Source organism: Anas acuta, chromosome W (genome assembly GCF_963932015.1).
Source record: "Anas acuta chromosome W, bAnaAcu1.1, whole genome shotgun sequence".
NCBI lineage: Eukaryota > Metazoa > Chordata > Aves > Anseriformes > Anatidae > Anas > Anas acuta.
In genome coordinates, this window is record NC_089016.1 from 25,533,547 (window position 1) to 25,556,999 (window position 23,453).

The following is a 23,453-nucleotide window of genomic DNA, read 5'->3' on the forward strand; positions in this document are numbered from 1 at the left end:
TTTCTCATGTTACTCACTAACATGGTACAATTCGCTTACACATCAGTTATTTTCTATATGCATACATAATCTATTACCTGCATTTCTCTTGTGCTTTTAGCATAAAAATGGTTAGAGAAAAGTCAAGATGTGTATTTTTCCTGAGTTCACCTGTTCCTGCTGTTTGTTTCTCACCTGAAGTCATAATCTTGTCTTTGACATCATAATCGTTTGCACAGTCACCAATTGAGATGTCACAGAGGATTATGGCCAGGTGGGGAATAAGTAGCAGGAGCAGATGAACCCTTAAGAAACAAAAACCTTGTTTTCATGCTGTCGTGGTTTAACCCGGCCGGCAGCTAAACACCATGCAGCCGTTCGCTCACCCTCCCCCCTCCCTCTCTGGGATGGGGGAGAGAAATGGAAAGTGAAGCCCGTGAGTTGAGATAAAGACAGTTTAATAAGACAGGAAAATAATAATAACAAAATAATAATAACAATAATAATAATACAATGGTTATAATAGGAAAATAATAATAATATGTACAAACAAGTGATGCACAATGCAATTGCTCACCACCCGCTGACCAATGCCCAGCCTAACCCCGAGCAGTCTGGCCCCCTCCCCCCGGCTAGCCACCCCTATATATTGTTTAGCATGATGTCAGATGGTATGGAATACCCCTTTGGCTAGTTTGGGTCACCTGTCCTGGGTCTGTCCCCTCCCAGCTCTTACTGCACCCCCAGCCTGCCCGTTGGCAGGACAGAGCAAAAGGCTGAGATGTCCTTGGCTTGGTATAAGCACTGCTCTGCAACAATTAAAACATCGGGGTGTTATCAGCACTCTTCTCATCCTAAGCCAAAACACAGCATTCCACCAGCTACTAGGAAGAAAATTAATTCTGTTCTAACTGAAACCAGGACACATGCAAATGTCCTTCATAATAGAGAACAAAGGAACAAAGGAAGAAAAATACAGTGGAGAGAAAATACTAGAAGCAGGATTGTTTCTAAATGCATGATCTCCCTGAAGTTTCCTCAGAGGAGTCAGCTGCTGATTAACAACTGCATAAATCATTACAAAAATAAAAGAGAACTTGACATCTGATGATTGAAACCCCACCCAACCCCACATACACAGTTCTCTATTCAACAGGAAATCAGCAGAAATACTAGGCACTTGGAAAGAACTTGTAACCTTCAGAGGTATTTATAAACATTATGCCTGAATATTCCTGGCAGTAACTAAGCACTGTTATCCTTGTTCTATTGATGAGGACATTGAGGTTAAAAAAAATTCAAATACAAGGGGATACCCTGAATCCTAGTCACAATTGGACTGTGGAGTGCATAAGCATTAAAAAATTCAAAGCTGAAGTGGCCCAGATTTCAGAGTACAGAAATCCCAGAAATTTCTATTCCTCCAGTCCTACAGGAGGCTGTTACAGAAAGGCTTCTCTGGGTTCCAAAGGGTTAAGAGAATTATGAACTTCTTTTTATTAAGAAATCATTCATAAATTAATCTCTCTAAAATGGATTCTAGCTATCAATCTGAATGTCAATATTCAGTCACTAAAATTAACAAAAAATAATTTAAAAATTAAATAAAACTGCAATCCAGATCCAAAACAACAGAATCTTACACATAAAGAGAAATCCAACTGGCTACACTGACTCTTCCTTAACTGTAATGTTGCAGCAAAAAACATCTACCAGATGTTCTTCTGGTTCCATTTCTAGCCTCTTTCATTCAGCTTTGGTTATGCAGTGCTAAATTGTAAATTGGCTAAATGGTCACGTGTTGCAGGAAGCATGGCCAAAAGCACGACAGACACCAGTAGAGTCAGATCATGCTCCATCTTATTGCCCGAATACCCTAACTTTTATAGTGAACTTAACAGGGGCGGATAGTGTCTCACACAAGATTATTGGTCAGAAGCACTCAGACAAACAACTGCAAGAAAACAACCCCACCTGCAAGAAAACAACCCCCTTGTGATTAGCAGTCACGTAGACTTTGTCCTTGAAGCCAGCTGCTGGCAACAATATTTTTCTAAATTCCTCAATTGGGCGATGTGGAACACTGTCATGGGAACTTCTCATAGTTGCCCTGGTAGCTTGGTTTGCTCAGCTGCAGCAAGCCATGGGATTTTTGCTGTTTCAAAAAATCCCTCAACAGTCACGTTCTTGGCACTGCTGCTATACCCATACCAGCAAAATCAGAGTTTCTGCACCACCACAATTAATAAATATAAGAAATTCATTTTTGGGAACAGTCAAAAAAAGTTGGTGTTCCATATACTTTTGTTCTGCCTGTGAGAAACAATCCGTAGCCAATAACTTAGGCTCAGGTGAGGATCTCAGTGAAGTAGTAATTTATTCGCGATTTCAATGGCGGGCACCTCACAAGCAGGAGCATGGGACTACTAGTTCCAAAACACAGTTTATATACTTTTTGATGACAGGACCCTCCCCTGTTTCCCCACTGAGTGGGTAATCCAGCTTCACAATCTATCTGATGCTTCACAAACAATGCATGGCCTTCAGTTGCCAGCCTGTTAAATTTCAAATTTCTTGACTTTTTTACTGTTTGCAGTGGTAATGTTTCTTCACTTATCTGACTTGACTTACCACTGTGATTTTCACCTAATTGTCCTAAGGAGTCTGTTTGTCTGCATTTTACAAGGTCACCTGCTAAGCTTTCTTATCACTGTAAGCATATCTCAATACCACATTCCTTCCCTCTAAACAATGTAACTGCAAAAACAACATCTCTATTCCCACAATTCCCCCCTTTTCTTCTTTAAAAACTTGATTTTTGAAAAACTTTTCTCTAAGGTGTAATTTGGTAGATATCTTCTTCTTCACTTTCTTTGTTTTCCATCTCCTCATTATCACCTTATCTAAGTAAGGTGGTGGCTCCATCATCATTTGCTTCAATACTGTGGTTTCAGTAAACCACTGTACTAGTCCACTTACACAGGGGATAATGCAGCAACCAATGGCTGTCAAAATTCCTACAACTACGATCAAGGATGTAAATATGCATAATTTTTCTGCCAATTCACTGGAAAGTGTGGTAAGCCCTTGCAATGACCTAGTTACTGAGCCATCTGGGAGAGTACTGTTGGGTATATTATAAATGAAATCTCAACTCAATCTGAATTTAGTAATATTTATAAAAGGAAGATTTATAAAAGGCAAGTAAACAGCACTGGGTGTGCGGGGAGCCTATGCTCCACCAACACGCACACACAAACATCGAACCTTCTAAATACACAGAATATTGCTTTTACATACTAAACCCGAGTATGTCTATACATAAAGAAAAGGTAACAAACAATCCTTTAAGTTCCATGACTTAACAGTCTCCATTTTCCATTCCTTTTCTTGATTACAAACAACTCTCCATTTTCCATTCCTTTTGAATAATATGTCTCGCTTTAAGTTGTTAAGCAACTCAGCCTTCGGGCCTTATGTATCCCGTTCTTCCCGGATCGAAGAAAAGAATATCCATCTCCTTTTCAAGGCCAATAGGCCTGGGTCAAAAGGCACGTCCAGGTCAGCAGGAGGCATAACAGCAAAAGCCTTCGATGGCTGAGGATGCAGCACAGGGGTGATGGCGTAGCACTCGGATCACTAAACGAGTCCTCAGCTCCCTCACTATCTGGCAAACCACATGCTTCTGACTGTGGTGCCACAGGGCTCTTTAAGGCCTCAGAGACTGCTCACCAGGTGCCGAGCAATCCCACTGAAACCTTGTCATTTTAAGTTGCATAGTCCCACACCTTGACCTCAGTTTGGTCCCATGTTTCAGGATCATAAACTGTCCAATTGTTAATAAGGAGAATAAGCTGTAAGGCTACCAGGACAGTCTTTGTTCCTAAGGACGTATGATTCCCCATAATGCACAACTGCTTACCAGTGAGAGGCAGTTGTGTGCGTGGGTCCACTTCTCTCAGCTCGAGCTTCTCTCCAGCTCCAGTGCGCCTGTTTCCATCGACTTTCTGTACGAGCTTCTCTGAGCGGTTTGCTGAGTCTGGCCGAACCTATCTTCATGAGGCAATCAATGTGCCTGTTCCCGTCCTGGTCTCCATTCTGCCAGCCTGTTCCTCTTCACTTCTTTTTCCTGCTTCTTTATTGATGATGTAACTTCATCCTGTTGCCTTTTTTTATCTTGAGGGCAGGTTCCCCTCTTATACCCTTCTCTCCACAGCAGTTCTTTTCAAAACAACTTTTCATTGGTCAAACAACTTTGAATGTAACAACAACAGCAAGCACCCTGAGACATCCATGCCTTAACGGCTGGAGAACAAGAGAACCATCTGGAGAACAAGAAACTGGAGACTGCATGGAGTGGTAATTCGTGTCAAGAAAATGGTTGATATTAATAAAGAAGGGGGAGATTTGGGAGTGTGGCCATGGGGGTTGGAAAGCCACGTGGTTGATGATAACATCAGACTCTTAACAACGAGGCCATCAGGAATATAAAAGAGTTTAAAGGGAACAAAGAAGGGTGATTCAGGAGACTCCATGTAGTCTCGGGTTGCTTGTTCTCCAGCCGTTAAGGCATGGAAATTTCTGGGTGTTTGCTGCTGTTGTTATATTCAAAGTTGTTTGACCAATGAAAAGTTGTTTTGAAAAGGACTGCTGTGGGGAGAAGGGTATAAGAGGGGAGCCTGCTCTCAAGATAAAAGAAAAGAAAAGAAAAGAAAAGAAAAGAAAAGAAAAGAAAAGAAAAGAAAAGAAAAGAAAAGAAAAGAAAAGAAAAGAAAAGAAAAGAAAAGAAAAGAAAAGAAAGGCAACAGCATGAAGTTACATCATCAATAAAGAAGCAGGAAAAAGAAGTGAAGAGGAACAGGCTGGCAGAATGGAGACCAGGACGGGAACAGGCACATTGAATGCCTCATGAAGATAGGTTCGGCCAGACTCAGCAAACTGCTTAGAGAAGCTCGTACAGAAAGTTGATGGAAACAGGCGCACTGGAGCTGGAGAGAAGCTCGAGCTGAGAGAAGCAGACCTGTGCACACAACTGCCCCTCGCGGGTAAGCAGTTGCGCATTATGGGGAATCATACATCCTTAGGAACAAAGACTGTCCTGGTAACCTTACAGCTTATTCTGCTTATTAACAATCGGACAGTTTATGAGCCTGAAATATGGGACCAAATTGAGGTCAAGGTGTGGGACTCTGCAACTAAAAATGGCAAGGTTGCAGTAGGATTGCTCGGCACCTGGTGAGCAGTCTCTGAGGCCTTAAAGAGCCATGTGGAACCACAGTCCCAACGTGTGGCTTGCCAGATAGTGAGGGATCTGTGGGCTCGTTTACTTATCCGACTGCTATGCCATGGGCCCCTCTGCTGCTACAGCCATCGAAGGCTTTTGCTGTTACGCCCCCTGCTGACCTGGACGTGCCTTTTGACCCAGGCCTCATTCGCCTTGAAAAGGAGATGGATATGCTTTTCTTTGATCTGGGAAGAATGGGATACATAAGGCCCAAAGACCGAGTTGCTTGACAACTTAAACGAGACATATTGTTCAAAAGGAATGGAAAATGGAGACTTGTCAGTAATCAAGAAAAGGAATGGAAAATGGAGACTGTTAAGTCATGGAACTTAAAGGATTATTTTTCACATTTCTTGATTGTATGTATGTATAGGCATACTCGGGTTTAATATGTAAAAGCGATGTTCTATATGTTTAGAATGTTTGATGTTCGTGTGTGCGTGTTGGTGGAGCATAGACTCCCCATACCCAGCGCTGTTTACTTGCCTTTTATACCTTTTATAGCTTTTATACCTTTTATAAATATTTGTTTTATAAATGTTACAAAGTTCAGATTGAGTTGAGACTTCATTTATAACAAGCTGAAATCATTTTTGTTCAGTTTGGGAGGGTTTTGTTGTGCCTTCCCTCCTCTCCCTCCCGTCTTGCTGTTTCGCTGAGTAAGGATGCCGAGCTGTGCGGTGACTGAGCCCCGTGCCCCGCGGGAGATCCCCTGCCCTGCACTCCTGCCCTCAGCACCCAGGGGCTGCCAGCTGCCCTCAGGGACACCAAAAGCAGCCCTCAGTCAGGGTCAGCACCTCTGAAGCAGTATCTTCCAGCAGCCAGAAGCAATTCCCTTGCAAAGCACTCTGCAGGGGACTTCATCCCTCCCTCCCAGGCCATCACACTCTGCAGGCAGTGGACTAGCACAAGTCATGCCCACACATCTCTGAATGGCTTGTGGCATCCCCCAAGGTATTGCCCGTGAGAGCACTACCTAGGCAGGGCTAGCACCAGCTAGCAGCAAAACAGGGATAACCAGGGCACAGCACCAGTGTCCGAGCCCCCATGTCAGGCAGTAAGATGTCTGCAGGTTTTTGGCCCTCCCCAGCTACTAGAACTGCCCCTAGGAACCATAAGCTGTGGCTTCATGCTGGTGAAAGAGTAATCAGAGAGCAAGTGAAAAATCAGTAAGAGAAGGAAGCAGCCTGTGTGACCTCAGTGAAGCAGCCAACCTCCCCCTGCATCTGTTTTGCCACCTGCAGCTCAGCTGTGATGGTTGGGTAGGGAGGCTGCATACAGCTGCATTTGTAATGCTCTTCAAGATGTGGGGGAGATGACTGTAATTAAATGGAAGCGGTTAGGCTGGGCTGCTGTGTTTGGGGAGGAAACCTTACTGCAGTAACGCTGTGGCTCTGCAGTCAAGCACTCAGACATCAGGAAAGAGGTTAAGGTTGCCTCCGTGATCTTAACTCTTCCTTCTTCTGAATGTGTATCATAATAAGGCTGTCGACCAAACCCTCACTTGGTGGAAGTCTGTGTAACACCACTGAAGATTTAAAAAGTGTGAATTTATATTGCATTATATTAGCAAAGGAACATTACACTAGCAGGAAAAGAGGCTGACATCAATGGAGCTGTGCTGATTGACACCAGACAAAGAGCTGCAGTTTCCAGCAAGCACAGACTGGCTTTCCAGGTAGTACGATGTCGCTACAGGTGACTTAGATATAGCATTGCCATATTTCCACAACCTGTTTGTCTCCGTGAATGCTCACACTGTTTTCACTCTGTCAGAGTAGTCCATGCTATCCTTATCAACTTAGATAGTTTATCTTCTCCCTATGGCTCATATTGTAGTCATCCAGGCTCCTACTATCAAGTCTGAATTTGCTTTTCAAACAGCAGGGTAGCCTTACTGAGGTATAATTCAGGGGGATATGGCAATTCCATTACTATGAAGCTCATTTAGCTGCACACTTGGGTGGTCTATATACTCCAGTAAATTTTCACTGTTTATGCTGTGGCTGTAAATAACCTCTTGAGTGCTGTTCTGTTCCAGATAGGTTTTCATCCTGTTCTCAGCACCAGCATAGTAGAATGCCTTCCAATTATGCATTAAGCAATATGGCCAGTTTCTCTCCAGTGCAGCCCCTTTTCTCATTTTCTTCTCAAGGGGGCAAAATTAGGTACAAGACCACTTTGGTTTTGTTAGTTTTGTTTTGAAAGTCTATCTTAGCGCCTGTGCTTGAGGTCTGCATCAGATAAGGCAAGCTGAAGAGGCGTCCCTAGATCTACAATCGAAAGGTGGCTGTGGTCTGCAACAGCCATAGTTTGTGTGGGAGTTGCTTCCCCAGAGGTGTTGAGAAACCACTGACTGTGCTGTGAGCCCTTGGTGCTTCAGTGCTGATGCTGTCATTCAGACCCTCTGATTCTGGAGGGAAGTTGTTGTTCATATGGGGCCAAGTGCAGAATATTTACGGAGTCCAAATGCATATAGGGTAAGGAGCACAATCATGGGGCTCTTCTCCTTTGCTCTTTAGAAGAGCTGGGGACTTCTGGACTGAAGTGTCAAGCTCAGAAAAGGTTTTGCAGGGAGAGGTAGCAGAGATGCTCACAGAACTAACTGTTTCCACATCTTGTTCCTCCATCCTGAAGGTGCAGGAGACCTTGTAGATACTACAGAGTGGGTGGGCTTCATAGCATTGGTTTCACTCCCTGACATATTCCCACATCCAGTCTGCAACTTGTACTGGGTCTGGCTGGAATGTTAACTTTCCCAGCAGCAGCCCATACAGTGCCGTACTCTGTACTTGTAGCTGAAACAGCAGTGTTATCACACCAGTGTTGTGTCTACTGCTGAGCAGCAGTGGCACAGCATTGGGCCTTTCTCTAACCCTCCTAGGGGATGGGCAAAAAGTGAGGAGAGAAACATCACTAGGGCAGCTGACCTAAACCAATCAAAGGGATATTCCATACCATGTGATGTCACACTCAGCAATAAAAGGTGGAAACAGGAAGAAGAGGGGAGGGGTGGGCTCTCATTGAGAAGACGTCGGTCCTCCTCTCAACACCGGCTGCGTGCGTTGAGGCCTTGCTTCAAGGACGTGGTCAATCATCGCTCATTTGTGGGAAGTAGAGAGTAATTTTTTTCCTCTGCACTTCCATATAGCTTTCATTTATTTTGTTTGTTTGTTTTCCTCCCTTCTTTTTATTTTTCCTTTTCCCCTCCCTTTTCCCCTTTCCCTTTTTATTTCCCCTTAGTTAAATTGTTTAGTTCATGGTAGTCTGTCTTTAATTGTTATTATTATTTCCCTTTAATTAAATTATCCTTATCTCAACCCGTGAGTTGTTCTTTGCTTTACTTCTCCCCCTCCTCATCTAAAGGAGGGGGAGTGAGAGAGTGGTTGTGGGGTTTAGCTGCCCAGCACGATAAAACCACCACAATATATGGACCAAATTCAGATACCTCCACCCTGTCTGTGACCATCCTGGGAGAGATGTTTTGATCCCATCAAAAGCCCATATGTGCATTCACTTTCTCAGTGGCCTGATCCAGCTGTAGATCAGGGTGGGCATCTCCCAGCAACAATCTCTGGTGAATAAATACAGCCAACCAGCACAGGCTGCCTGTCGTTGATCCTACAGCATCTTCCTACAACATATAACTTAGATTACAGATTAGTTTTATCTCAAGGTTAAATCTCCTTGAGGCACGCACTCGATATAACCATTCTTTTGCATGACCCACCAGGTATACCCTGGTCCTTGGGCGAAGACAATCTCACGAGTGGGTTTGCCTTTTCCCGAGGCAGGAGCAACCCACACTGCCTTCCCCATCCACTTTCCTACATGCACTACGAGGACTTTAGCTCCTTTCACAGTGTGTAGGGGTTTTGTTTCCACAGGACCAGCACGGCTGTCAGATCCCCCTATTGTTAACTAGCCAAGTGGCTTCTTGTAGATTTATGTCCCATTGTTTCCATGTCCCAGCACCCAATGCTCCTAACATAGTCTTTAACAGTCCATTGTACCTCTCAACCTTCCCAGAGGCTTGTGGGTGATAAGGGATGTGATACACCCACTCAATACCATGCCTCTTGGCCCAATTTTCTCTGGTGTACAATGACGCCACAGCACTTGCCTTTATAGACCCAAGATAGTGTTTCGGGCCATGGCACGGTTTACGGGGTATGTTTCCAGACACCCAGTAGTTGCTTCTACCATGGTGTGTATGAACCGTTTGCTTTGGCATGTTTGTGGGAGTGGTCCGATGTAGTCAATCTGCGAGGCCTCACCATATTAAAACCCTAGCCATCTCCCCCTGTTCCAGGGAGATGTTACCTTCATGGCTTTCTTGATTGCAGCACAGGTCTCACACTCATGGGTAACCTGTGTGATGGCCTCAATGGTCAGGTCCAACCCTTGATCACGAGCCCATCTGTAAGTGGCATCCCTCCCCAGATGCCCTGATGTTTCATGGGCCCATCGAGCTACAAACAGCTCACCCTTACGTTCCCAGTCTAGGTCCACCTGAGCCACTTCAATTTTCGAAGCTCGATCTACTTCTTTGTTGTTCTGATGTTCTACAGTAGTGCGACTCTTGGGCACGTGGGCATCTACATGACGTACTTTAACATCCAGGTTTTCTACCCAGGCAGCAATATCTTGCACAGGGTAGCAGCCCAGATAGGTTTACCTCTGCGCTGCCAGTTGCTCTGTTTCCATTGCTGCAGCCACCCCCACAGAACATTTGCCACCATCCATGAATCAGTGTAGAGACACAGTGCTGGCCATTTTTCTCTTTCGGCAATCTCTAGGGCTAGTTGTATGGCTTTTACTTCTGCATACTGACTCGACTCGCCTTCCCCTTCCATGGCCTCCACAACTCGTCGTATGGGACTCCACACAGCAGCTTTCCATTTCCGATGGCTCCCTATCACACGGCAGGATCCGTCAGTAAACAACACATACTGCTTTCTGTCTTCTGGCAACTCATTATATGGTGGTGCCTCTTCAGCACGGGTTACCTCTTCTGTTGGCACTCCGAAATTTCTGCCTTCCGGACAGTCTGTGATCTCTTCCAGGATTCCTGGGTGATTAGGTTTTTCCCATTCGAGCCCGCTGTGTAATTAACGCTATCCACTTACTCCACGTAGCATCAGTTGCATGGTGTGTAGTGGGAATTTTCTCTTTGAACATCCAATGTAACACAGGTAGCCGTGGTCCCAAGAGGAGCTGTGCCTCTGTACCCACAACTTCTGAAGCAGCTCGAACACCCTCATATGCTGTGAGTATTTCTTTTTCAGTTGGGGTGTAATTGGCTTCTGATCCTCGATAGCCCCAGCTCCTGAACCCCAGAGTTTGACCTCGAGTTTCTTCTGGGGTTTTCTGCCAGAGGCTCCAGGTGAGGCCATGCTCCCCAGCTGCAGTGTACAGTATGTTTTGCACAGCTGGTCCAGTATGGACAGGCCCAAGGGCTACTGCACAAGCTATTCCTTGTTTGATTTGTTCAAAGGCCTGTTGTTGCTCGAGGCCCCACTTGAAGTAGTTTCTCTTTCGAGTCACTCGATATAGAGGACTCACAAGCTGACTATAGCCTGAAACATGCATTCTCCAGAATCCCACGAGGCCTAGGAAAGCTTGCATTTCTTTTTTGCTAGTTGGCGGAGACATTGCTGTTATTTTATTGATCACATCCATTGGAATATGGCGACGTCCATCCTGCCATTTTACCCCCAAGAACTGGATTTCCTGTGCAGGCCCCTTGACCTTGCTCTGTTTAATGGCAAAACTAGCTTTCAGGAGAATTTGGATTACTTTCTTCCCTTTCTCAAAAGCTTCTGCTGCTGTGTTGCCCCACACGAGGATGTCATCTATGTACTGCAGGTGTTCAGGAGCTCCCCCTAGTTCCGGTGCAGACTGGATCAGTCCATGGCAAATGGTAGGACTGTGTTTCCACCCTTGGGGCAGTCTATTCCAGGTGTATTGATTGCCCCTCCAAGTAAAATCAAACTTCGGCCTGCATGCTGCTGCCAAAGGGATGGAGAAAAATGCATTTGCAATATCGATTGTGGCGTACCACTCAGCTACCTTTGACTCTAGTTCGTACTGAAGTTCTAGCATGTCCGGCACTGCAGCACTCAGCAGTGGCATGACTTCCTTCAGGCCGCGATAGTCCACCGTTAGCCTCCACTCGCCATTAGACTTTCGCACTGGCCATATAAGACTATTAAAGGGTGAGCGAGTCTTGCTGATCACTCCTTGACTCTCCAGACGGTGAACCAACTCATGGATGGGAATCAGGGAGTCTCGGTTGGTGCGATATTGCTGTAGGTACACTGTTGTGGTAGCGATTGGTACCTGCTGTTCTTCAACGTTCAGCAATCCTACAACAGAAGGGTCTTCTGAAAGGCCAGGCAGGATAGAATCAAAAGCTCAAAATGCTCAAAGCAGCTATTGCAAAAGCCCAGCGGAACCCTTCTGGGTCCTTGAAATATCCTCTCCTGAGACAGTCATTGCCAAGGATGCATGGAGCATTGGGGCCAGTCACAATGGGATGCTTTTGCCACTCATTCCCAGTTAGACTCACTTCAGCTTCCAGTACAGATACTTGTTGGGATCCCCCTGTCACTCCAGAGATACAGGTGAGTTCTGTCCCTTGGTAGCCTGATGGCATTAAGGTACATTGTGCGCCAGTGTCCACTAAAGCTTTGTATTCTTGTGGTTCTGATGTGCCAGGCCATCGGATCCACACAGTCCAATAAATCCGGTTATCCCTCTCCTCTACCTGGCCAGAGGCAGGGCCCCTCTAGTCGTGACTGGAGCGTCTGCCACTTAATTCTTGCAAATGAGAGGCAGAGGTCCCTTCATCAGGGTCAAGAATAACATCAGCTCTTCTACTGCCTCTGGGGTACTGCCCAATAGAAACTGGAGCATCATTTTTCTTAGGAGCCCCTCTTCTTGCTGCTGTATTTCCTTTCAGTTCACGTGCCCAAGCAGCTAGGGTTGAAGTAGGTACACCATCCCTTTTCCTCCTATCTTCCCTGTGGTCACGCAGATAAAACCACAAGGTGCCACGTGGTGTGCATCTTGGGTACTCTCTCTCTTGAGCAGAAAAATGCTGATTCTTAGTGGCTGAAATATCACTCCGTCTAGATGAGGGGGAATATGCTCGTTCTACGAGGTGGTCAAATCTTTCAGACAGTTTCTCCACAGCTGAGACACAGGACTGTAGCGGAGCAGAGAGATGATTGTCTTCATATATTTGAAGCTGGCAGGACAGATTATACACTGTTGGTCCCATCCCCTCATCCCACTGAATTACTGCCAGTGTACTGGCATGTGCTGATGGTGCACTCCGCACAAATTTATGCCACATGGATGTTGTGCACTGGACTTCATCGGGGTCTTGAGGTGTCTGGGCATTGTCCAAATCACTATAAATCATCTCCTGCACAGCTAATTCCCGCAGATGCTGGAGACCTTTATCTATAGTGGTCCACTTGCCTATTTGATATACAATATCTTCCTTATGGGGATATCTTTCTCTCACAGCCGCCAGGAGTCGTCTCCAGAGGCTGAGGGCCTGTGCCCCTTTCCCAATTACTTTGTCAATTACCCTTTCTCTAGAGAGGGATCCCAACTGCTTGACTTCATTTCCTTCTAATTGTTGGCTATTGGCCCCAGCATCCCAGCATCGGAGCAGCCAGGTGAGGATGTGTTCACCTGGGCGTCGACCATAATCCTTTTGTATTTCTCACAACTCACTCAGGGATAGGGATCCAGTGGTTTCTGATTCCTTTATGATTTCCATCTCTTCTTTCTGCTGTTTTTGTGATGGCTCTGCTTTAGAGGTGCCTGCCATTTCCCCTTCTCCCTCCTTCTTAGGAGAGGCTTCTTCCCTTACTAAACGAGCTGACCTCCGTTTCCATTGTTTTGACTTGATGATGGGGGCGACTGATACCATAGTTGGTTGGTCCTCTGGGTCAGCCACAGCATGTGTTATCTGGTCATCAGATTCAGAGACTTCCTCCCTCTCTTCAAGTTGCTGGATGATGTTAAACAGTGTTTGATAGGAGTAAGTCAGGACCCAGCACAATGCTGCAAGCTGTCGTTCTCCGGCATTAACAGGGTCAGGACATACAACTCTCAAACATTCTACCAGGTTTTTAGGATTTAGCACTTGTTCTGGGGTGAAGTTCAAAACTATTGGAGGAGACACTCGTGACAGGTATCTGCCAACATCATCCCACACACCTTGCCACTCACCACAAGACTGTTTCGGGACAGATTCCCAAGTAAGTTTTCTAAACAATCGACTAATCTTAGAGAGAAGAGGAAACCCATTATTCAGAATTAGAAATAGCAATATATGAGTTACACATGGATCTTCAAAATACTCAAAAACTGCTGTAATTAGCCCACTGTGAAAGAAGGAGGAGGTACCATTCCTGATATTATTCATAAACTGGTGTCCAGATGAGAAAAGGAAGGCAGTGTAGTTCTGAATATTCTCTAAAAGATAGTTTCCATGAGACCCAAATGATAACAGCGCACAGCCTGAATGCCAGATTAAACTCAAGGCCAGTGTTTGGCAGCACAGCGAATTAAAAAAAATGAACACAGATTGTTCGTTTTTTTACAAACTGCTGTTCTAGCTACAAGTGCAGAGCTCAGCACTGTATGGGCTGCTGCAGGGAAAGTTAACATCCCAGCCAGACCCAGTACAAGGGCTCGAGAGGGCAGGGTGTTGACTTCTCTAGGAAAGTAAATCTCTAGAGGAGCCACCAGCAAAAGACCAACATCTCCCAGGCCTCGTAATTCCCAAGCAGCTCTCACACAGTAGCTGCTTACAGGGCACATAATTTTTCAGGCTGCCACTGTGTCCTGGTTTCAGTTAGGACAGAGTTAATTTTCTTCCTAGTAGCTGGTAGGGTGCTATGTTTTGGCTTAGGATGAGAAGAGTGCTCATTACATGATGATGTTTTAATTGTTGCAGAGCAGTGCTTATACCAAGCCAAGGACTTTTCAGCTTCTCGCTCTGTCCTGCAAGCGGGCAGGCTGGTGGTTCAGCAAGAGCTGGGAGGGGACAGACGCAGGACAGCTGAACCAAACTGGCCAAAGGGGGAATTCCATACCATCTGAAGTCATGCTAAACGATATATAAGGGTGGCTAGCCAGGGGAGGAGGGCCGGACTGCTCGGGTTTAGGCTGGGCATCGGTCAGCGTGTGGTGAGCAATTGCATTGTGCATCACTTGTTTCGTACATATTATTATTCTTAGTACTATTGTCATTATTATCATCATCACTTTCCTGTTTCTCTCCCCCATCCCAGAGAGGGAGGGGGGAGGCTGACCGAACGGCTGTGTGGTGTTTAGCTGCCAGCCGGGTTAAACCACAACATGCTGTTACTCAGTTTTCATCTAAGCAGTCATGCAACAAGCAACACTTTCAAACAATGGTGTGTTGATTAATTGTTATGTTAACAATGATGCAATTCCCCAGATAGACTTATTACTCTTGTTTTGTATTATTTTGTGCCTTATGATTAGATTTTATTATTAATGGGTACACTTGCATTTCATTTTGTTGTGACTTCCTTTCTTGGGGAGGGGGAATTCTTGATGCAGTCCAAAAATGTTTGTGAATAAATGTTTAGTGGCAGACATCACGCGTGTGTTGCAGGGCTATAGGCGTGTTTTCAACCTGATGATGCAGTAGTAAATCAATTAAAACTATGATTGCTTGTGACTCGCGGAAAGCTGACTCCACAATCAGTATGATTGTATAGTAGGTATGTTTATTCAGCGCTGGGCAGCATGGGGGGTAGTCCCACCAAAGTCATGCGCACCTAACGCAGCAACTTGCTGTGGTTATATGCAGTAAAGAGTTACATATGCATGAAGTTTCCCAATACACCCATACATATGTATAACCTGTCTCCACTTAGTATTAAAATTAGCTACAAGAAGTCATTTCCATAAATTCCTATTGTCTGCACTTGCTCAGTGCCTTGTGGTGGTGGGCACTGAGGGTCGTGGGGATGAGGTAAGATGCCTTCATCAGGGCTGAACTTTTCACCTCATCTCTTTGCTCATGTTCTCTGAGGCCTTGGTCACAATCTGGGCCAGAAGGTTGGTTTGATCTGGTTCTTGGGGTCTGAGGGGCTCCTGTTATCTCGAGGCCTTGCATGTTTGACATTCCTTATCTTGTCCCTTTGTAAGCAGTCCTCCTTATCTCTGACCCCTTGGTTAAAGTCTGAACCATCAGGGGCTCCTGTTATCTGGAGGCCTAAGCGCAGCACAGGTGCAGTACATTGCAAATATAGCACCTAATCATTCTTAATCAATCATTCTCTAATTTCTAATCCCAATGATTCAGTTGGGGCAAATTCTCTTGTGCCTCTGGATTTCACATTGCCAAAGTCAGGCTGTATATGTCTAATAATATATTACCTGTGCAGGAATTGTCTGGCTGGTATCTGCGGGGAGAAGAGCTGTGCACATAGCTAAGGCAGGAGCAAGGGCTAAACCAGCACCAGCATATCCTGCAGCTCTGCTCCCACCCAGAGCACAGGGCCCCATCCCACCAGTGCTTTTAACTCCTTTTGGCAACATTTGACTAGTATTCCCTTTACTGGAGGATAAAATAAATCGAAAGCACTCTACACAGAGAAGTTCATTCAGATTAAGATATGGTGTGCATTAAACGTGGAATAACTTTACAGAACAGAATCACAGAATCACAGAACTGTAGGGGTTGGAAGGGACCTTGAAAGATCATCGGGTCCAAGCCCCCTGCCAAAGCATGTTCCTCAGAGAAGGCTGCCCAGGTAGGCGTCCAGACAGGCCTTAAATATCTCCAGAGGAGACTCCACAACCTCCCTGGGCAGCCTGTTCCAATGCTCCGTCACCCTCACCGTGAAGAAGTTGTTTCGCATGTCAGCGCGGAACTTCCTGTGCTCTAACTTGCAGTCATTGCCCCTTGTCCTATCCCCACAAACCACTGAGAAGAGGTTGGCTAAATCCTTCTGTCCCCCACCCCTCAGATATTTATATACACTGAGGAAATCCCCTCTCAGTCTTCTCTTCTCCAGGCTGAACAGACCCAGGTCTCTCAGCCTTTCTTCTTAGAGAAGATGCTCCAGGCCCCGTATCATCTTGGTGGCCCTCCGCTGGACTCTTTCCAGGAGATCCCTGTCTTTCTTGTACCGGGGAGCCCAGGACTGGACACAGTACTCCAGGTGAGGCCTGCCCAGGGCAGAGTAGAGGGGGAGGATCACCTCCCTTGACCTGCTGGCCATGTTCCTTTTAATGCATGCCAGGATCCCATTGGCCCTCTTGGCCACGAGGGCACACTGCTGGCTCATGGCCAACCTGTCGTCCATCAGGACCCCCAGGTCCTTCTCCTCAGAGTTCCTCCCCAGCAGGTCATCCCCCAGCCTGTACTGATACTTCGGGTTGTTTCCTTAATTAATTCCCTGTCTGGATGCTCTTTTTTTCAGGCAGACTGCTGTAGCCCAAATTAGATTAATCGACTTTGGGTATTCTTGCTAGCTATTACTTTCTCCTATTACTAAACCTCATTAATATTAGTTATTAGAAATTAATGATTCCAGAATAATTCCCCACATTTAGTTATGTCCCAAACAGCAATGGGATGTGTCTGCTGAGCAGAGTTAAGCACTTTAGTTTAAATATCAGTTAAAAAATCTTCTGTCCTAATATTCTGCTGGTTTAAAAATCTTCTGTAAGAAGAGCATATTCAGAAACCACTGCTCAGCAGACAGCAGTGCAGGGGAAATGAGGTGCAAAGAATGAGAGAGCCTGCAAAGACACAAGCTAAGGACAGGACATTACCTCCCTGTCTCCCACAGACCGATCCCAGGCTTCATCCCAAAGCCAGAAGTGTCAGAGCAGGAGCACTGCGCCATACCATCCCGAGATGCTGCTGCATCTCAGTGCGTGCAAGTCTGCAGGTACAGGCAGGGAAACCATGTACATGACTGTGTGCTTGAATATAGATTTCAGAGACAGTGTGCATAAATCTGGGTAATTTATACAGTGCCACAAATACAAACAGCAGCTGCCACCCCTCTCCTTTCACAAACTCATATACACAAATGCACCACTTAAATTCAGACAGGCTTGGTGCAGTGACTACTGTCTGAATTTAAGAAGCGTTTGGACTGTACACTTAGTCACATGGTCTAAAATTTTGAGTAGACCTGTGTGGTGGCAGGAGTTGGACTCAATGATCCTTATGGGTCCCTTCCAACTAGGGATATTCTATGATTCTATGATTCTATGATCCTACCTCAAATATGAATAATGTAATGACAAAGTGAGCTGCATTTGTATGGACATCATTGGTATCAGCAGTTAGGAATAATAGTTGTCTAATTGTAGTCTTTCATTGTTTGCTATGTCAAAGCGTGGGCAAATAATTGCAAACATCAAAACCCTTTCAGAGTGTGTGCAAAGCCCCAACCCCCATCAGCTGCCGTTAAGCTTATCTGATCCACCACACACACGCACTTACCAGGCAGATGAATTAGCTAGATGGGCTGTGCTATTAGTATTAGTATTAGTATTAGTATTTTTTCTTTTGTTTAGTGTTTTCCTTCCCTCAGGGTTGCATCTGGGTTGTGAAGGGTTGTTAGACTTTTTTATTATTATTATTGTTAGTCATATTTTTCAACATGTATGTGAACACTTTTTGGGTGAGATAATTTAGACAACAGACATCAACAATTATACAAAATAATATGGTAACCAGCAACTGAAAAAAATAATAATTGATTCTCATGGGCTGCTAAGTGTTACAATTTGAATGTCTTTCTATTAAAATCCTTGTAATAGACACGGAGAAAGCAGGGAGGAATGGAGAGGGAAAGAGGGAGAGGGAAATCTGTTCTTTTTCAAATATTACTCATAAGATGGAAGAGAAGAATGCAAGCGGGACTGATTGCCATTAACATAATCCCATTTCTAGTATTATTTTATTAATATAAACATCTTGGCTCTGGGAATGCCTCCCGGATCATATAAACTTACTGTATTTTGCATTGGGTTTAGGGGAAAATCAAGGAGAGCGCTAAAAAAAAATGAGCCTATTTATTATATTCATTCTGAATTGCCACCTGTACAGTACCTGAGTGGAGCAGCAGATTTGATTATCAAATACAATTAAAGCCTATTTTTGTCGATGTGGACTACCATGTAAGTGCATATTGTATATATCCATCTAGAAGACAGCAACAGCACAATCATGTGGGCTATGTACTCTGTCTTGCTGCTGGAAAGGACTTGCAGTGATTTTCTCTGGTTCACCCTCCCACAGAAAGGTGACCATCTCACCATCTCAGTGCTCTAACAACAGCTATTAGAGAGACCACATCTTGTGCAAGGAATTCGTAGGTGCATGGGTAGATACCTGCTTTAAGCCTTCACAGGGTCTCAGCTCTGTTTGTTTTGGTTTGGTTTGTGGTTTTTTTTTTGTCTCACTTCATGTGATAAATCATATTTATTTGTTATCAACATATAGTATCTTCAGAGACTCAGCAGGTTACATTGTTTTTGCTGCAAGCATTTGCTGTTGCATCTGTGGCTTTCATGGGTGGCAAACGCAATATTGTACAGGATGTGTGCGATCAAACTTCTGTAATAAGACAGTTTAGAGGGCTACATAATCTCTCCCAGGAAGTAGTAGAAACCCTGCAGTGGTGGAGAAATTCAAGCAAAAGGGGGATTTTTACTGGGTACAAGGAAGAAAGTCCTCATGATGAATCTTCATAGATCATGGAGGTGGGTCCCAAGGGGAGGACATGTAACTTGTAATTTGGGCAACTTAACATGAGGATAGGCAAATTGTTATGGAATGTTGGGCTGGGAAATGTCCTATGTTTTTAATGGGTAACATAACCTAAGAAGTCTTTTTCCCCTCTGATTGCTGTGAGTCATCCTCATAGTGCTCCCTGACACTTGTCCTCAGTCTGCTTGCTCAGAACTTGCTTCTGTCTGTGGACAGAAGAATGTGGATGCACCAAAATGTACGTACATTGAAGACCTCAGAGCAATCAGAAATGGGGATGGTACTGAAGGGAAGATGCTACAAAGTATGTGTTTGGAAATGTTATAGACTCTGTTTTTTTCCTAAGGGAAAGGTATAGCCACTACTGAGGTCACAGTTGGTCAGACAGCAGAACACGTCTGGAAATCAGGAGAGCAGAATTCTGGTCTTATTCTTGCCAAGTAGTATGGGCAAGTAGGTTGTGGGGAGGGTTCATCTCCCTTATCTTCTGTCTTGTGAAGGTTAGGTGATTATTCCAAGCTGGTTATCTGAGATGTTTCGCCAGTCAATGAAGAAGCAGATGGGTATTCCCACAGGGTGTTTAATTCACTCCTAAGACAAGTGAGGATGAATCATTCTATGGAAATTCACTGGCATCTCCCCGCATATCTTGTAGAGTCTGGCCAGCTAGTTTTAAGTAAATTCCTAGAAAACAAATGTTAGGGGAGAAAAATGCCTCCTTTTGGATATAATTCCCCTCCATGAAGGAGAAATGCAGACATTCCCTTTAACTTCAGGAAATTCTGAATTTGAGGACCTGTAACTAGCTTCTTGTCATCTGTTAATCTGAAAGACGTCCAGTTCCATTTCCCACTGTTCTCTGCCAGCAAAAATTGGTCTGAATTGAAACAGCCGGATAGAAAGCTACTTTATTAGATGGTTATTATATACAAAATGAGTGCTGAGGGAGACAATTTTTTTTTCAGGCAAAAATGTTAATTTTTCATGATTCAGACTCTGGACACAAAAGTAGTAAACTTGATGAAACTTTTACTGGATAAGTTTCTGAGGTGGACTTTCCAAGATGGACTTTTTTTGCAACAGCAGGTGCTTCAGCATATAAGCCATGCTCTGATGACATGGAAGACACCTGTGCAGTTGAGTTGTCCTAACAGCGGAGCTCATGGGAATTTTAGGTCAGGAAGGGTGATGATGTCAACCCATGCATTTGGGAAAGGTCATGGTCCAGAATCGAAATAATGCACAAAGCCTTGACGTTTTCTGCTAAATGAAATTCTTGTTTTCCAATTCATCGTAATTAAGATTGGGCTGAGAAAGGCATGTCGTGGGGAAGCACTGTACCATGCAAGTGCTTTTACAGAGAGCAGAAAAAGCTCCAAACTTTCCACATCTTAAGGACAGGAAGAGAGAAGAACACAGAGAAACAAAAACAGAAAAGAGAGTAAACAGTGAGACAAGTTTCATAGCAAGAAGAGAAGTGGTTTCAAAGCATGTACAGTCTTACTGTTGTCAAAACTGTATGTGAGAATCATAGCAAGGGGGACACATTTTAGAGGAATTTCAGGGAACATCCCGAGATGGGATTGCAGCTCTCTTTAAGGAGCTCCTACCATGCATGAAGGGGCAACATGGGAGAAAACAACAAGATACTTGTCTAAAAAATTCAATTACTGAGTGTTAGGGGATGTTATCAGCAGATAACCAAAGATGGGAGCTGGCATTTTAATAGCAAACGAGAGATGTTAGGTAGAGGGGAGATAGACAGTGAAGAGCATTTCAGAGGTCCCTGTATGGACATTAAACCATAACAGCTACTCATCACTACTATAAAACTACCAGCAGCAGTATCCCCAGGCTAAGATGCAAGACACTTCTTGGCAAGCTTGTGTACCACACCGTGCCATCGGACAGAGCCCGTTCTACTGAAAAATGAATCCCTTCGAGTTCCCTGGAACAACAGCGGCTGGAGGGGAAATAACAGTAAAATTCTATGGCTGTAATAAAATGTGTTAGCCATCTCAACACTCATTTCAATCAAATAATGCAGCCTATTCATATTTGAACAGGAAATATTGTTTAATGTTTATGGTAATGATCAAATAAAATTTTAAAAATTAAACATGAAATTAAACATTAAAGTGAAGTTCCAACATTTGGCACTTGGGATGCTATTTCCAAACCACAATATGGCTGCAGTCACCAGGGTCTAACCTCTTACCCTCCCTTCAACACGGATCAACACAGCCAAGTGCAAGGTCCCTGACTCCCTATGGGTTAGAATAGGCGGGAAGGCCAACAAGGCAAGCATCCTGGTCTGTTATAGACTGCTGAACCAGGATAAGGAGACGAATGAGGAGTTCTACAGGCAGAGGACAAAAATTGCGAAATTGTCAGCGCTCGTTCTTGTGGGGGACTTCAACTTCCCAGATATATCCTGGAAGCACAACACAGCCCAGAGAAAGCAGTCTAAGAGGTTTCTGGAGAGTGTAGAAGATAGCTTCCTGATGCAGCAGGTTAGTGAGCCTACCAGGGGAGGTACCCCGCTAGATCTTCTCTTCACAAACAGGGAAAGGCTGCTGGGAGATGTTGTGGTTGGAAACTGTCTTGGGCAGAGTGACCATGAAATGGTAGAGTTCTTCATTCTTGGAGAAGCCAGGAAGGGGACCAGTAAAACTGCTGTATTGGACTTCTGTAGGGCCGACTTTGAACTGTTCAGGACACTGGTTGGTAGAGTCCCTTGGGAGGTGGTTCTGAAGGGCAGAGGAGTCCAGGAAGGCTGGGCGCTCTTCAAGAAGAAAATATTAATGGCTCAGGAGCGGTCTGTCCCCACGTACCCAAAGATGAGCCGGCATGGAAGAAGACCAGCCTGGCTCAACAGAGAACTGTGGCTTGAGCTTAGGAGAAAAAAGAGGATTTATACTCTTTGCAAAAGAGGGCAGGCCACTCAGGAGGACTATAAAGATGTTGCGAGGCTGTGCAGGGACAAAATTAGAAAGGCCAAAGCTCATCTGGAGCTCAATCTGGCTACTGCCGTTAAAGATAACAAAAAATGTTTTTATAAATACATCAACACAAAAAGGAGGACTAAGGAGAATCTCCATCCTTTACTGGATGCGGGGGGAAACTTAGTTACAAGAGATGAGGAAAAGGCTGAGGTGCTTAATGCCTTCTTTGCCTCAGTCTTTAGTGGCAAGACCAGTTGTTCTCTGGATACCCAGTACCCTGAGCTGGTGGAAGGGGATGGGGAGCAGAATGTGGCCCTCACTATCCACGAGGAAATGGTTGGCGACCTGCTACGGCACTTGGATGTACACAAGTTGATGGGGCTGGATGGGATCCACCCGAAAATACTGAGAGAACTGGTGGAGGAGCTGGCCAAGCTGCTTTCCATCATTTATCAACAGTCCTGGCTATCGGGAGAGGTCACACTCGACTGGCAGCTAGCAAACGTGACGCCCATCTACAAGGGCCGGAGAGCAGACCCGAGGAACTATAGGCCTGTCAGTTTGACCTCAGTGCAAGGGAGGCTCATGGAGCAGATTATCTTGAGTGTCATCACGCGGCACTTGCAGGGCAAGCAGGTGATCAGGCCCAGTCAGCATGGGTTTATGAAAGGCAGGTCCTGCTTGACGAACCTGATCTCTTTCTGTGACAAAGTGACGTGCTTGGTTGCTTTAGGGAAAGTCTGTGGATGTGGTCTACCTTGACTTCATCAAGGTTTTTGACACCGTCTCCCACAGCATTCTCCTCAAGAAACTGTCTGCTAGTGGCTTGGACTTGCGTATGCTTTGTTGTGTTAAAAACTGGCTGGATAGCCGGGCCCAAAGCATTGTTGTAAATGGAGTCAATTCCAGTTGGAGGCCAGTCACTAGTGGTGTTCCCCAGGGCTCGGTACTGGGGCCAGTCTTCTTTAAGATCTTTATTGATGATCTGGATGAGGGGATCGAGTGCACCCTCAGTTAGGTGTGTGTGTTGATCTGCTTGAGGGTAGGAAGGCTCTGCAGGAGGATCTGGATAGGCTGGATCGATGGGCTAAGATCAACTGTATGAAGTTCAACAAGGCCAAGTGCCGGGTCTTGCACCTGGGGCGTAATAACCCCAAGCAGAGCTACAGGCTGGGAGATGAGTGTTTGGAAAGATGCCTGGCAGAGAAGGACCTGGGAGTATTGGTTGATGGTTGGCTGAATATGAGCCAGCAGTGTGCTCAGGTGGCCAAGAAGGCCAACAGAATCCTGGCTTGTATAAGAAGCAGTGTGGCCAGCAGGGCTAGGGAAGTAATTGTCTCCCTGTACTCGGCTCTGGTGAGGCCGCACCTCGAGTACTGTGTTCAGTTTTGGGCCCCTCGCTACATGAAGAACATGAGAGAGAGTCCAGAGAAGGACTCTCGAGAGAGAG

General features: G+C 45.1%; 1 protein-coding gene across 1 annotated transcript in view; it reads left to right on the plus strand.

Annotated features, from left to right (window-relative positions):
• LOC137846718 (CUGBP Elav-like family member 4) overlaps window positions 1-23,453 on the plus strand; it is a 216,818-nt gene that overhangs the window by 28,421 nt on the left and 164,944 nt on the right. Inside the window, exons 2-3 of the mRNA XM_068664832.1 lie at window positions 3,911-3,922; window positions 16,675-16,689. Of these exons, the coding sequence (XP_068520933.1) occupies window positions 3,911-3,922; window positions 16,675-16,689 (27 nt within the window). The remainder of the gene's footprint in view (window positions 1-3,910; window positions 3,923-16,674; window positions 16,690-23,453) is intronic.